The 16001-nt window shown below is 42.1% G+C and overlaps 2 protein-coding genes across 2 annotated transcripts in view; one reads left to right on the top strand and one right to left on the bottom strand.

The window, feature by feature from the left end:
* Window positions 1–2741: 2741 nt before the first annotated feature.
* On the bottom strand, window positions 2742–4173 carry esm1 (endothelial cell-specific molecule 1). The gene is made up of 3 exons (XM_030743165.1): window positions 3690–4173; window positions 3215–3358; window positions 2742–3009 (listed from the first exon to the last, which is right to left on the bottom strand). The coding sequence occupies exons 1-3, from the start codon at window positions 3994–3996 to the stop codon at window positions 2915–2917; spliced, it is 546 nt and encodes a 181-aa protein (XP_030599025.1). The 5' UTR covers window positions 3997–4173; the 3' UTR covers window positions 2742–2914.
* Window positions 4174–5018: 845 nt separating this feature from the next.
* The window catches only part of LOC115789034 (probable E3 ubiquitin-protein ligase HERC1), a 45121-nt gene continuing 34138 nt past the window's right edge, over window positions 5019–16001 (top strand). The window contains exons 1-11 of the mRNA XM_030742194.1: window positions 5019–5156; window positions 7953–8951; window positions 9970–10065; window positions 10152–10334; window positions 10681–10893; window positions 11162–11260; window positions 11391–11487; window positions 11591–11734; window positions 11924–12051; window positions 12389–12533; window positions 14976–15147. Of these exons, the coding sequence (XP_030598054.1) occupies window positions 7980–8951; window positions 9970–10065; window positions 10152–10334; window positions 10681–10893; window positions 11162–11260; window positions 11391–11487; window positions 11591–11734; window positions 11924–12051; window positions 12389–12533; window positions 14976–15147 (2249 nt within the window). The 5' untranslated portion in view covers window positions 5019–5156; window positions 7953–7979. The remainder of the gene's footprint in view (window positions 5157–7952; window positions 8952–9969; window positions 10066–10151; window positions 10335–10680; window positions 10894–11161; window positions 11261–11390; window positions 11488–11590; window positions 11735–11923; window positions 12052–12388; window positions 12534–14975; window positions 15148–16001) is intronic.

Below are 16001 nucleotides of genomic sequence, written 5' to 3'. Positions count from 1 at the left end.
AAGAGTCAGAGGTGAGGCTAATAAGAGCTATTTTTAGCTCAGTCAGAGGTTTCTTGAAATTTTTGTTGTCATCGATGTTCGATAGATTTTTTTTTTAAATCTCCAGTAGACTTTCTATACTTTAATACTGCTTTAGATAGAACGGGTATCTAATGAAGTCTCGCTTATCCTCCTGAGACCTTATGTCCTCTGCAGTGGTCACAAAAAAAAAGGTAAATTGAAAGCTACTTTTGTTCCTCTTCTCAGGAGGATATCATGACTGATCACGAATGCCATAAGGTTTCTTTCTGACTTCTAATAATTCATTTAATATTTTATTGAATTGTTAAAAAATAAAATAAAATCTTGAAGGACATTCAAAGCTCTTCTTTGGATGTTGGCTGCATTTTGTTCTGTTCTCTGTCAAGATAATCCCACATTGCTTCAGTAATGTTGAGGTCCAGAAGGCCAATCCATGACTGATAGTGTTCCACTGAGTGCTTTTCTATCCAGGTATGCTTTTACTGCACTGGCAGTATGTTTGCAATCATTGCAATGCTGAAAAAAATAAAAGCAATTGCCAATCAGACACTCTCCAAATTCCATCAATTTTGACAAGATTCCCAGCACCACTGGCTGAAAGGCAGTCCCAAACCTTGACAGAGCCTTCACTGTTTTAAAGATGGCTGTAGACACTCACTGTTGTACCTCTCTCCTGACCTCCTCCTTACAGATTGACAATGATTTGAACCAAAAATTTCATATTTGGATTCATCACTTCATCAGACCTGTTGTCACTGATTTTCAGTCCGGTTCTTGTGTAATTTGGCATAGCTCAACTTTTTCTCCCTGTTTCCCTTCCTTAAGAATGACAAGCACACGGTCCTGTGTCAGGTCTTTGCTGGATGTATTTGCTATCTCTTAAGGACATGACTTTCAGATACTGTTCATCTGCTGTAGATAGTTTTTAGGCCTGACGCTTCTTATTTTGTGCTCTTTTATCCTCCCCCAAATAAGTTTCCTCTTATTTTTAAGGACACACTACACACCATGCAGAGGCATGCCATGTTTTTTGCTAATAGCTCTTTGGGATCATAGAACAAATGATGTGTTTTTGTGATAGGCTGCTAGTAACAAAATGTCTAACGATACAAGTTAAAACTGGTTCTTTGATAAGTTGCTTCATCTCTTGAGTTAGGTGTCTTTTTTATGCATTTTATGTTTCCAGTTCAGGTGGAGAACTATTGCTCAAGACCATCCATCTATCCGAGCCTATCCCAGCTATCATAGGTCGAGAGGCAGGATACACCCCTTACAGGCCACTGTTTGAAGCATTTATAATGATCACACCATTTGCTGCATTAGTCTTCTGCAGGATTTGAGGATTTAAGTGATATTGCTAAATCTAAAGTTAGAGACCATTTTCTGAAAAGGGCGTAGTCTTAATGACACTCACTGACTTACACTTTGTATATATCTTGTCTGATGTTTTAAGAAACTGATGGGTGACATAGGTAAAAGTTCTGGGCAATAAACAGTAATTTAATGTTTGCTTTTCTTGTCATTCTTATTGTTCTTAATGTAACTACAGTCTGAGTTTCAAGTTTCATTCCAGCTTTCTAAAAGAAGAGAAATATTTGCATAGACTGAGAAATTTCTCTGAATCCTCTCGCCGTCTCCCTTCATTCTTTCTTTTGCATTTTTGGTTAAAATATGTTTCCTTGATTGGGAGATGTTTTCTGCATGGGAACAAAGCATATTTTCCCATTTTTGAAAGCTAAGAAACTAGGGCACTCAAAGAATTAGGAGTCAAAGTCTCAGTAATAAAATCCATTTCTGCTCCTGTGTTTGGATCATGGGAAACAACACTGACAAGAATTCCTTCATCTCATTATACATGCTTCTCATCAGACGTCTTAGTATTTTTGCACTGCTCAAAGACCCCTTTCACCCTATGCCTTAAATAAATAAAGCTTTTCTATCTGTGTGTCACTTTAGTACAAATTTACAACTGTGTCTTGGCAATAAAGTGCCCAGGCACAAAAATACTCTGGGAATAAAGGAAATACTCATATGAGATAAAAAATGAGGTCCTGGTTTGTGCTTTTTCCTATGGAACCCAGCCTACTGCTTATTACCCATAACACAATGGATGGATGCACAGAGAATAGAACCCAGTGGTATATGCAGAAATGGTAGCATTCCCTGCTGCAGTAACACGGCGATAAAGCATAAAGCCAAGCAGAGCCCGGAGAGGCCTCTGACTTACTGTGATTAATTACTTGTACAGCATGAATGGCTTCCACCCATTTATGGGTTTGTTTGTCTTTTAATTTAGTTTAATCTACAACTGCACACTGTGTTAATTACCATGCAATAATTAAAACTATTACAACATAATAAGCCCACTCAGTGTCTCATGTCAGGCTTTTCAGGCTTGATTTAAGAAACTGAGGTAAATTAAGTATTGCTAAATTAGGGAATTAAATGACAACCCTAAGTGATGACTTTGGTTTAATTGCTAAAACATTCTCTACCATGCCTGGTGTTGTTACACATAATCAAGTCCACTTTGAACTTTTGTAGAATTCAAATACAACCTAATTTTAAACTAAAACACTGCTGTAGAGTGTGATAAATGAAGGCATTCTAAATGACACTGAAGCTAATGGGAAGAGACCACAGGGTCATTTTCATTAATTTATTGACGAACAGAAGATCTGGAAAGAATAACATAGTCCGCATATTTCATTAGAAAAGATAATGGTGTCAAACAAGGACCAAGCAAACCAACTAAAAACTCCAAAAGCTGTAACAAAGTTTTTCTTTTTTTGTGTGTTTGTTATCTAACATATTCTAATAAAATATATCTTTCAGTTCATTTATAAGTTAATGCTACATTTACACTGAATAGATTCAGTCTTGTCAGCACTTGTCAGCGAGGGCTGAGCCGCTTTGAAGCAGTGGATCTGTCTGTGTTCTGATCTGTGTTCTGCACAGTGTTCACTTCTCCCGAGCCCGCTTCAGTCCCTGGGAATACAAATATAAGAGATCATTAATCTTTCAGTTCATGCAACTGTGCAGCCTCACAAATGACACATCTTATTCAGAATTTTAATTTAGTCCACTTGGTAAGACATTCACTTTCTACTAGCTCACTGAGAAGTCATTACTAATTATATAAAGCCTTCAAACCTCTAACTTTAATTGAAAAAAGAAAATGCTTCTTGTTTACCTGCGTGTGGTTCAGTCTTAAGCTTGCTGGCGATTTTGGCAAAGAATGTGAGGGTGAGACAAGCGCCAGTCTCTCTGTCACAAATTCCTCCCTTGCAGTTGCAGGTCTTACGGCACTCAACCCCATAGGTTCCATAGGGACAGTCTGTAAAGAAAGAAAACATTTTTGTTTTAGTGGATATTGCTACAGCATCGATTTTTGAAGGTCTAAACTCCAAGTCTCAGACGATGAAAGGTATAATCATCAAGGTAAATATCCAGCTGAAGCAAGGATGCCCGCATCTGCACATGCTTAAACATGGGTCGTTTTGCAAATGTGCTGTTATTTGGGATAATTTCTAAAACCTTGGGTAAAGGCTGTAAGAACATAAATGGATACGGGATTTGGTGCAGTAACATCATTGTTATCAAACTGCAGCATGCAGAAATAGCTCACAGGTTTTAACAATAGGTTATTTAAAATTTGAGAAAAATACCTTTGCAAATTCCATATTCGTCTCCATAGTCGTCTTCATCCTTGTAGAACTCGCAGAATAATCCCGGTCCGCACTTCACCCCGTGCATCCCCGACACTGTGCGGTAACAGTGCTCCCCTCTGCCGGCTGCACAGACCTGGCAACAGCCGCAGTCATCCAGGACCGTCCGAGTGCACCGCTGCGTCCCGCCACACCGCTCCGCGGTGCATCTGTCGGGGCAGTTCACCGCGTACTTAACACTGGCGCCCCATGCCTCAGCATCATGCACCACGAGTGAAGACAACACTGTGATGAGCAGAAAAAACATCACTGGACGCAGAGAAAGGGAATGACCAGAAAGCTTGTACGGGTGATGCTGCCTTTTGGATGAATGTCGGGGTGAGACTAGAGAAGCTGAGCACCTCTGCGAGACTTAAACGGAGTGACCTGTGGTTCATCAGGTTGCATGGTTATCAGCAATGAACAACTTTGTTTTGCACATGGCTTGCTCTCGTCAATTTCCTCATTCCGGTGTTGTTGTCCCTTTTTTGTCAGTCAGTCCCCCCCTTTTTTTAGAAATCCGGCTTGGAAGTGGGATTAACTCTGGACCGCCATCCAGGAATTGAAATTCGTGTGAACTGATGTCACAAGTTTAGTTTGGTTTGTTTTTGTCTGAGTGGGAACCCCCAGACCTCCGATTGCATCAGGTTTGTCGCGACTGTTTCAGTTTTGAAGAATTTCGGGTTAAGTTAATTACTAGCCCTGTAGCTATGTGAGAAATAATATTAATCAACATGTGACGCAATAGGAGATACAACTTTTCAGCCACCCCCACACACACAGATTGATTTTCTTAAATTAAGATAACATACATTGAATTTTGTTTATTATAAATGTGTAACGGAACATTTTTAAGTTAAAAGAGCAGTTGTTATATTTTTATTTTCATTTAGCCTAATAGGTAAAGCTGGAAAATGTTATTATTGACCATCAAGAAAAGTAATCATCTCAAGATAATAGACATAAACGAATCAGGAGAACAGAAAAGAATGATGAAAAAAGAAGCACCGGTTAGCCTGGTCCCTAGTCCCAGGGTCTAAAAAGACTGCGTCCTACATCTGCGCGCTCCAGACTATCGTGCGTCTAGATTTCTTATTCCAAGTTGCCTAATCAGTGTTATTAAGTGTATATGTAATTATTTTGATAAAACTTTGGGGGTTTAGGGAATCCATTGTAGCTACAGCCCATCCCTGGTTCACCTACTTGTCAGGACTTGAAGGCAGAAAGGGAAAAAAAAAAAAATCGAAATAGAAGATGAGCAAAAACTCGAAGATGTGGATCACTCCGAGACGCACGGTGGCGATAATGCAGTGATCAAACACTGGCTGCCACCGGCGATTAAAAAAAGTCGGCCGAAGAAGAAGAGGAGGAGCGAGGAGAAGGTTGATGATATTTGCGTCCAAGGGAGACCTCACTGGGACACAGCAGGTAACGCAAAACATTTATCGGCGGTGTTTTATTATTGTCAAGGTGCCTTACATATCTCCTGAATCTTATCCATTTCAAATTCACCATGACAATATTAACGACCTGCGGGGGCTGTATTTTATTTATTTATTCAATGTTTTGCTGGTAGCTGACGGCCACCGAGCGGAGGGGCTTGGTCGGGGATTTGACAGCCATGGAGCAGACTAGCAACTGCACTGCAGCCAGTCTTAGCTCAGCTGTCACTGCAGACGCAGAATAATGTTACCGGTGTTTGTGAATGACACGGCGGAATCTGCGCTTCGCGTTTGTCACAGTGTTTCTATTGGTGCAAGCTGGCAGCTACAATGTAACAATGGGCCCGAGAGATATGAGCCTTATAACGGTAACGATACAAAATGTTGACACGCTTTAAAGTAAGAAGCTAGCCCGCAATTTAAATAATAAACATCTTATCGGGTTGTTATTAGCGTGGTTGCTCAATTCAGTTATGCTTCTGACAGCACATTATTGTTTTAATTTATATTATCATTATTTTTTTAACCAGTAGATTGCATTATGGTGAATAAATGTTCTTTGTTATCCAGTGCTCTTTTTGATTACCAGTCATTCAAGCATTCATTACGCTTTTTGTGATCGGGGTTGTCCTGGTAACAAGACCCCAAACGTCCCTTAATTGGCCCAACAACTTCCTTGAGCTCATTCTGGCCAGCTTCCAAGCCCCATCATGACGCTAAGTGCTGTATATTCTCCAGCAGCCGCTTATGGGTGAATCTTGTGAGATCTGAGTGCATGCATATGGGTTAGTTTGATTGCAGGTGAGTGTAAGAATTTTCTTTTTCCTCGACACACACACACATATATATATATATATATATATATATATATATATATATATATATATATATATATATATATATATATATATATATATATATAATTTTTAAAAAGTTTACATTATTTTAGGAATGGGGAAAAGCACATTCTCAGTGTGTTGTGACATTTTATGCAAAAGCATTTGCTTGCTTCATAGAAAAACGCATGTAATTTTTACAGATCCCAGTTAGAATCTACTCATTTATCACAGTTTTCATGTCATGTGCCAAAGGTTTTTGGAAAATGTCACTGCCATGCATGTATGCATGTGTGTCATTGATGTTGCCTTTTGATGTAAGTGTATTGTTGTTTTGTTCAATAGCTTGATCCCACCTGTGGCTATGGCAATACCTATTTAATTATATATATCATTTCAATATTCTTAAACTCTATGTGCTTAACACAGAAGATAAAAAGATTTAAAACAACAACAAAAAAAAAAAAAACAAAAACAATGAAGGTTTACAATGTATCACGCCTTTGTTTTTCATTTTAACAAATGTGGACCTTTGGCCCAAACTCTTACCTCTTCTTGACAGCAAGTAATGGAAGAAGTATTTTGTGTGTATACTCTAAATACTTTAGATAATGTAAATTGACATTTGGTGTCTAAAATCTGAAATGAGCTACTTGGAATAAGAAAAGAGAACTACACTACTGCTTATATCCTTAAATACCAGACACTTTGCAATGTGTGGTAGTTGCGTCTACATTGCTGGAAGTTTCTTCTTCTTGGCTGACCATGGAGCCCACTACTATATCAATGCTTGCTGTTATTTTTGGCCAAAGTGGAAACCATATAGCCCTGTGGGCCTCAGGCACAGCAAGAGAGGTGATGGTCTGTGACTGGGCTGTGGATAAATTTGAATGCTCACGTGTTTAGCAGCCCTTAGCTAACCTGATTTCACTCATACCTGCTCTTGTTTTGGTATAGTTACAACAGTAAGGTCAGCCAGGAACCAAGATTATGGCAACAAAGGTGGCTGATTTCACTGTTTCATCCACATTTAACTAGGTGTATTAGTGGACAGGAATTAAAACTTAATTTGCATGCGCATTTAAGACTCTGGGTCATGAAAGCACATATCAGAAATACACAAGTGGGTATCAGGTCTACTGGTTAACATGTTTGAGAATGCGTAAGGTGAATGTGCTTAAGCAGTGTCATAGGAATGTCATGCCCACTCGTGCTACGAATTTTGAGCTCAATATTATGACCATTACAGGGACTGTTACATTTTAATTTCCATTATAAATGACATTCAAGGAGATAGATGCAGTTAACCAGCCTGCTTTAATTATCTAAAATGCAAAATGTTACAAGTAAAATCATTATTTCCCACTAGCAGGAAAGCTCCTTAATTGGAGAGGTAACATTTCCAGTCAACAGCAACAGACATGCTCTTATTTAAGGTGGAAAGCCAGCAAAAATGCAGGCAGATCAGTGGGTGAGGGTGTGGGGTTGGGTAACCAATTTATGATGGATGAATTATGAATTTAATTATGACGTGCTATTTTGCATTACATCTCTTTGTACTGTGTGGCATAATAACTTGTAAGACAAACGCGCCCTCCTCATTAGTGTGGGCGTGCTAGTTAGCTGCTATCATAGGGTGAGCTGACCTATTTCAGTGATACCCACCGGGCCTATTGCAATATCCTGGATGTTGTGTATGTTGGACGAGTGCCGACACTCAGGAGAAACCTGACACCTTCACACTGAATGTACTTGGCAGGAAGATGCATTAGAACACTGGCTTTCAGCAGCAAATGCTGCCTATAAATTGACGATGAAGCGAAAAGTGCATTTCATTATTTTAATCAAGTGTAATGTAATGACGTGAATTTTATAAATCTGCCAGTATACAGTACAACTTCTTCTGGCCTCATCTTCTCGTTTTATTTTATTTATTTATTTATTAGGTGTCAGAGTATAGATAATGCTCAGACATGGTGCCTTGTCAGACCCATGTGTTGCTGAAGTGGCAGGAGCACTTCAATAGCTCCTGGGCAGCAGAGGACAGCCTACAGATAGCCAGGAGGCATGGTGCTGCTGCTCTCTACGATAAGCTCCTTCACAACAAGGAAGTGGTAACTTTGGCCCAACCTGTTCAAGAACTTGCAGGCCCACGCCTTCCAGACTTCGAGTGTGAGTCCAGTGCATCTGCGGAGAAAGAAGAGTACCTGTCATCTCTACTTCGTAGCCAACGATGGCTGGCTCACCGCGTGCTGACGCAAACCTCCTATACCCTGGGTCTCCACCATAGGCTGGTAGTTCTACAGAGGGTCTACTACGCACTTCACAGCAAATATCATGACAAATTCCGTGTGCAGCTGCCCTCCCACTCCCGAGACAGCGGAACTGAATGTGGACAAATTGAGCCGACATCAGAACCTTTCCTACCGGGGGGAGCACCCAAAATCAAGTCAGGTACAGATGTTCTGATAGAAATGGGTGTCAGGACTGGCTTGAGTCTGCTCTTCTCACTACTGCAGCAGAACTGGAGATACGCAGCCTCTATTCATCCAGAGTCTGTGCTTTGCAACGATGTGCTTAACACAGCATCCTCTGTCCTGGCTTCACTGCCACCGCTCTCTCTGGCTAATGAGAATAAGATCCCATCAGTGGGACTGGACTGCCTGGCACAGGTGGCTGACTTCCTGAAGAAGACATCGGTGAGCAGCGGGAGTGGTGGTGCAGACCCGACTGGCCGGAGACTGGCACTGGAGCTGCTGCTCGGCCTCGCCATGCAGAGAGGTTCTCTGAAGTTTCTGCTAGAGTGGGTGGAGATAGCCTTGGCTGCATCCATGTCCTCTTCCACCTCTACACTGTCTTCCTCCTCCTCACTGAGCTCCCAGCAGTCAGCCGGTGTGGGCTTTGATGTCATCCATCAAACTCTTCTCCAAATGAGGCAATATTCGGTATGCAACTGGCATTCATATCAGTGTTTGGAGTAATCTTGCAATCACACGATATATTAGATGCGTTAGTTTACAGAAGTGTAAGACTAATCAAGTCACATGCAGTGTCTCTGTTCCACTTTAAAAGTGTTAGAGCCACAGTTACTTCATACATTTATTTTTGGTAACTTTCACAGCCTTTCGTGAACATACTGATAAAAGGCCCATTGTCTGTAAAGTGGGAAAATGGCTCTTCACAGCCACATTCATCCTTCTGTAGGCTGTGCTTTTCATAAATGAAGTGTGTCATTGAAGCTTGGAGTGATACGTTAATGTGCCGATAAGGATTAGGATTGAGTCAGCCTTCCTGTCCTCTCTAGATATGCACATTGAGTCATCCTTTAGCAGGTTAATCAGCTTTGGAATATTTCTGTACAAATGGCAACCAGAGATGGCCATTGCCAGCAATTTCATTATATTGCACATTATGGTCAAAGCATTATATGTTTTTCATGCATATTGATTTGAACTGTTAACAACATCCAACATACAGCAGCCTATTTAATTCAGTCTGATATTGCTGCTCTTTAATAAGCCTCTAGATTTTCAGTTTTTGTTGATGATTTCAAAAAGGTGTGCTGTTAAGTATTGACGTCATAGCTGGCTGCATCACATCTAACAAAGTGGCTGTTGACTGTGTAAGATTAAATTTAGATTTGTTTCTAGTGAGAGAAAAACATTTGAACACAGCCTAGTGCTTTCTCCACTAGTGTGTCTACAGAGAGCTATGTTGTTGCCTTCAGTCTCTGTTTGATCATGTTGTGGCATGTCACTGTTTTTGAGATGAGAAATGTTTCTCCTTCAGATACATACTTCTGGTTTAGAAATAATTGATACCTGCAGACAGCAGTCTACAAATACAACAAAGTTCATTTTGCTTTAAATTCAAATCTACATACAATATTTACACACACTGATTGTCAGATTGAAGTGAAAACACACTATGCTGAAGGATTAACAACAAATTATTTATTCCAAGGGTTTTCGTGGCGATGCTGTCAATACTCAGGTGCTTAAGAAGGATGCAGATGGACTTTGTCGACTGTCCCAGGCAGCTCTCTGCTTATTTGAAGAGGTGAGAGAGAGAGCTTACTGACATGCACATCGACATCATTGTAGTTTACAGTAACTGACCTGAAAGACTTCTCTCTACTCCGACAGATTTGTAACCTAGCATCCTACTGCCTGTGCTCATGTAGCACAGATGCAGCTGCTCCTGGTACTGAGAGTGACACAGTCATGGTGTATGTGTGGGGCAGCAACAGCAGCCATCAGCTGGCAGAGGGGACACTGGAGAAAATCCTGCTGCCAAAGCTAACGCAGGGCTTCAGCGATGCCCAAATGGTAGGACGTACTCAAATTAAGTCATATAATTTATGTTCCCATTATTTATTCAAGCTATTACACTTTATAATTGCTAATTTTGTGGTATTATTAATAGATTTCCCATATGCCTTAGATCTGATCATTTTTCCTAAATGCTTACAGGTTACAGAAAATTCCCTATTGTGTGAACAAAAATTACAAATAAACAGGTTAAAATACAGACATTGATATCAGTTCTGTACTGAGTATGTTGTTGTGAGTTTCTAAAGTTGAAAGCACACTGGAAGTGCATAAATAAATAATTTGAATTATCTTAGCCTGCCTGTTTACATCTCCTATGATGTCCACTTTATCTTTCTATTAGATTGAGGCAGGCCAGTACTGCACCTTCTCTGTGTCTGCGGATGGCTCAGTGAAAGCATGTGGAAAAGGCAGCTATGGCCGACTGGGCTTGGGGGACTCCAACAACCAATCCATGCCCAAGAAGCTTGTGCTTGAACCACACAGGAACATTAGGAAAGTGTCCTCCTCCAAGGGCTCCGATGGTCACACTTTGGCCATCGCTGTTGAGGGAGAGGTGAGACGTTAAAATGACTGCTAGTAAATATTTGAAAGGTTTGTATGCCTGATTTTAACACTACATCTGTGATATAATATGTATACAGTCACCAGAAACTTTATTACTTACACCTTGCTAGTACCAAGTTAGACCACCTTCTGTCTTCAGACCTGCTTTAATTTTTCACGGCACAGATTCAACAAAGTACTAGCAACATTGGCCAGAGATTTTGGTTCATATTGACAAATTGTTTTTATTTACAAAACTTTCAAAATATTTCTTTCAGGTGTTCAGCTGGGGTGATGGAGAATATGGGAAGCTGGGCCATGGCAACAGTGCTACACAAAAATACCCTAAAATCATACAAGGACCGCTGCTGGGCAAAGTAAGTCTTAAGGAAATGGCGGCTTGTAGGGAAAAGATGGAGGCAAAATGTTGCTTTTTTAAAAATATATATCTATATCAAAAGCCAAATGTTTTTTAATACAGTCATATATAAATGATGTTTTTTACAGGTTGTTGTTTGTGTGTCTGCTGGCTACAGACACAGTGCTGCTGTGACTAATGATGGAGAGCTTTATACATGGGGCGAAGGGGACTTTGGCAGACTCGGTACACAGCTTATTTCTCAAAATGCTTGATCTTGTCTCAACCATGTCAAAGTGACATAATTCCTGTGGTATCTTAGCAACAACCTCTAATGTCCTACGTTTAGGTCAAAGTGACAGCCAAAGTCGGAACGTGCCCACACTAGTGAAGGATATCAGTGGTGTTGGGCAGGTGGCTTGTGGTAGCTCCCATACCATTGCTGTGGCACAGGATGGACGTACTGTATGGTCCTTTGGAGGAGGGGATAATGGTGAGTTGATGTATACGGTTTGATGTAAACACAGAATAATGCAGCTTGTTGTGAATTAATGAAATTTAAGTACCTTCACACCATGTTTTCACGTCTTTGACAGTGCCATAGCAATATAATTTGTGCCCTGTCATAACAAGGAAGTCTTGTCAGTGTAAACTAATACTCAGATATAACTCATGCTTGCAGGTAAACTAGGTCATGGAGACACCAATCGTGTGTATCGGCCCAAGGTCATAGAAGCCCTGCATGGATTCGTCATCAGGAAAGTGTGCGCTGGCAGCCAGTCATCTCTGGCTCTAACTTCTGCGGGACAGGTGAGGTGGAGTGTTTATTGTTAGATATGGATTTTTAATTTAAATCAGACTTGATATCGTCTGTCTATATCAACTCTGTTGAAAGCTAATCTGCAGAGAAAAAACCTTTCTAAATTCTAGTTGGTGAAGGCTTTTATTTTGAAAGAGTATACCAACCTCTCCTTAACAAATGTCACTTTCATTCTCTCTTAGCACTTCTTTAGTGTAAATTACATGAAGTTGGTGTTCTATTTGATATCCTTAATACATGGGCGGTTAGCATGCAGAGACAAATATTCTATAGATTATTTTGGCAATAATGCAAACATTTCTGTTTTATCCCTTTTTTTTTCTTCAGGTGTTTGCATGGGGCTGTGGTTCATGTCTAGGATGCGGTTCTTCTGAAACAACAGCTCTAAGGCCCAGGTTGATAGAAGATCTGAGCATCACCAAGATCATTGATATCTCATGTGGAGACAGCCACTGTTTGGCTCTGTCCCACGGTAAGACCTCATCAGTGGCTAATATTCCCTTAATAGATGATTATTTCCATCCATCCATCCATCCATCCATCCATCCATCCATCCATCCATCCATCCATCCATCCATCTTCTTCCGCTTATCCAGGGCCTGGTCATGGGGCAGCAGCCTAAGCAGCACTGAGACTTTCCTCCCAGGCCAGCTTAGAGATATAGTCTCTCCAGCATGTCCTGGGTCTGCCCTGGGGTCTCCTCCTGGTAGTTCATGCCCGGAACACCTCACCCAAGAGGCGCCCAGGAAGCATCCTAGTCAGATGCCCAAGCCACTTAAACTGACTACTTTTGATGTGGAGGAGCAGCGTCTCTACTCTGAGCCCCTCTCGAATGACTGCACTCCTCGCCCTGTCTCTAAGGTAGAGGCCAGCCACTCTTCAGAGGAGGCTCATTGCTGGCGCTTGTATCCACGATCTTGTTCTTTTGGTAACTACCCAAAGCTCATGACCATAGATAAGGGTAGGACTGTAGATTGACTGGTAAATCGACAGCTTCGTTTTCACGCTTCGCTCCCTCTTCACCAGGACAGACTGGTACAGCGTTTGCATCACTGCAGATGCAGCCCCAATCCATCTGTCAATCTCCCCACTCCCTCCTCTTGTTACTCGTGAATAAGACCCTGAGATACGTAAGCTCCTCCACCTGGGGCACTCCACCTTTTCATGGCCTCCGACTTGGAGCTAATTCTCATGCCAGCCGCTTCACACTCAGCTGTGAACCATTTCACTATGAGCTGGAGGCCACCACCTGACTAACAGGACCATGTTATCCGCAAAAAGCAGAGATGAGATTCTGAGGCCACCAAGGCCTTCCGCTACTTGGCTACACCTAGAATTGCTGTCAATGAAAATTAAGGTGGGATTAAGGAGGTCTTTGAAGTATTCCTTCCACTGCCCAACTATAGCCTCAGTTGAAGTCAGCAGCGCCCCACCTGCACTATATACCATGTGAGTAGAGTACTGCTTTCCTCTCCTGAATTGTCTGACAGTTTGTCAGAATCACCTCGAGGCCCTCCAAAAGTCTTTTTCTTTGGCCTCACTGAACTCTTCCCACACCCTAGTTTTTGCTTTGGCCACCACCCGAACCACATTCTGTTTGGCCTGCCGGTACCTGTCAGCTGCCTCTGGAGTCCCACAGGCTAACCAGGCATGAGAGGACTCCTTCAGCTTCATGGCTCCTTTTACCTCTGGTGACCACCATCTGGTTTGGGGATCACCACCGCGACAGGCACCAACCACCTTGCAGCCACAGTTCTGAGCAGCAGCCTCAACAATGGAGGTGCAGTACATGGTCCATTCGGACACAATGTCCTTAGGTTCCCTCAGAATGTGGTTGAAGTTCTGCCGGAAGTGGGAGTTGAAGATCATGCGGACTGGGGCCTCTGCCAGGTGTTCCCAGTGCACCCTCACTACAGTATATGTTTAGGTGTGCCAGGTCTGCCCAGCATCCTCCCCCACCACTTGATCCAAATCACCATCAGGTGGTGATCAGTTGACAGCTCAGATTCACTCTTCACTCAAGAGTCCAGAACATACGGTTGCAGGTCTGATGATACAATTATAAAATTAATCATCAAACTGCGACCTAGTGACTCCAAAAAGGCTGGGTACTCTGAACTGTCATTTGGTGCATAAGTGCAAACAGCACTCTGGACCTGTTCCCCGGCCTGAAGTCACAGGGAAGTGACCCTCTCATCCACCAGTAAAAACTCCAATGTGCAGGCAGTAAGCTGAGGGGATACAAGAATACCCACCCCAGCTTGCTGCCTCTCACTGAGGGCAACTCCAGATTGGAACAGAGTCCATCCCTGCTCCAGGAGACTGGTTTGACATCACACACTAGCTCAGGCTCCTTCTCCACCAGGGAGGTGACATTCCATGTCCCAATAGCTAGCCACTATAGACAGGGATCAGTCCGCCAGGGATCGGTCTGCCAGGGCCTCTGCCCGACACACATTGCACCCAACCCCTACGACACCTCCTGCGGGTGGGCGGGCCCATGTCTCCTCTTCAGGCTGCACCTGGCTGGGCACCACAGGCTAATGCCTGGCCACCAGACACTCTCCCTCGAGCTCCCTCCCCAAGCCTGGCTCCAGGGAGGGCCCAGGTAATCCTCATCTGGGCAGGTTAAACTGTTCCCATGATGTATTTTCCATAGGGGATGTTGGAATTGCTCTTTGTCTGGCCCCTCACTCAGGACCAAATTGCTGTGAGAGACCCTACCAGGGGGCAAAGCTCCCGGACAACATAGCTCCTGGGATCACTGGGACACACAAACCCCCTCCACCACAATAAGGTGGCAATTTATGAAGTAGATGATTATTACACATACAATAAAAGAAAAGCTTTATAACCTTGTAATCTTTTAAGAAATGTGCTCCATCTGCAACATACGGTGTTCTCTTGTTATCAGAGAATGAAGTGTATGCATGGGGGAACAACACCATGGGCCAATGTGGGCAAGGTCACACTTCTACACCTATTGCCAAACCCAAGAAAGTGCTTGGTTTAGAGGGCATTTCGATCCAGCAAATTACAGCTGGCACTTCTCACAGTCTAGCTTGGACTGCAGTTCCAACTGACAGGTAATTCTTTGGTTTATTTCCAAGCAAATGTAAGTGCATATTTTCTGAACCAATGTACAGTCTACCTCTGTTGCTCTATACTGTCCACCTATGTGAATTTTAATGCAGTTCTGTGCAAACGTCTTGAGCCACAGCCCATTTCTTAATATTTTGCTAGGAAAATGGGAAATGAATGCAATGATTTATTGAAACTTGTGCAAACATGAAAATACAGTACATAAGGCAAATAAATTGTACAATTCTGACAAGCTTGAAAGTCAGTATTTGGTACGACCCCCTTTATTCTTCAACGCAGCCTGAACTCTCTTAGACAGGTTCTTTGTCATTTCTTTAAGTAGTCTTCAGGAACGGTTCTCCAGGATCCTTGAAGGACATTCAAAGCTTTTCTTTGGCTGTTGGCTGCCTTTTGTTCTGTTCTCTGTCAATAATGTTGAAGTCTGAGCTCTGGGGAGGCCAATTTATGAGTGAATGTTCCATTGTTTGTGTTTCTATCCATGTATGCTTTTACTGCATTTGGGCTCATTGTCATGCTGAAAAATAAAGCAATTGCCAATCAGATGCTTTCCAGATTCCATCAGTTTTGACAAGATCCCAAACATCACTGGCTGAAATACAAACCATGATAGAGCCTTCACTGTGTTTTGCAGATGGCTGTAGACACTCACTGTTGCATCTCTCTCCTGGCCTCCTCCGTACATATTGACGCTGATTAGAAATCTAATTTGTATTCATCACTCTGGACGTCCTGTTGTCACAGAGCAGTTCAGTTCTTGTGTAATTTGGCATACCTCAGCCTTTTCTTTTTGTTTCCCTTCCTTAAGAATGGATTCTTGATTTTTGGCTTCCACTGAGAA

This window comes from Archocentrus centrarchus, chromosome 12 (assembly GCF_007364275.1).
Source record: "Archocentrus centrarchus isolate MPI-CPG fArcCen1 chromosome 12, fArcCen1, whole genome shotgun sequence".
In the NCBI taxonomy this organism is placed as follows: Eukaryota; Metazoa; Chordata; class Actinopteri; order Cichliformes; family Cichlidae; genus Archocentrus; species Archocentrus centrarchus.
Note: the sequence above shows the minus strand (reverse complement) of the source record. Positions and strands in the feature narration are given on the sequence as shown.

Excerpts from the sequence above, each read along its gene's own strand:
- esm1 (XM_030743165.1), bottom strand. The coding sequence starts at position 3,996 with ATGTTTTTTCTGCTCATCACAGTGTTGTCTTCACTCGTGGTGCATGAT. Across the intron at positions 3,359-3,689 it reads CGAATATGGAATTTGCAAAG|ACTGTCCCTATGGAACCTAT; the intron begins GTATTTTTCTCA and ends CTTTCTTTACAG. Across the intron at positions 3,010-3,214 it reads TAAGACTGAACCACACGCAG|GGACTGAAGCGGGCTCGGGA; the intron begins GTAAACAAGAAG and ends TTGTATTCCCAG.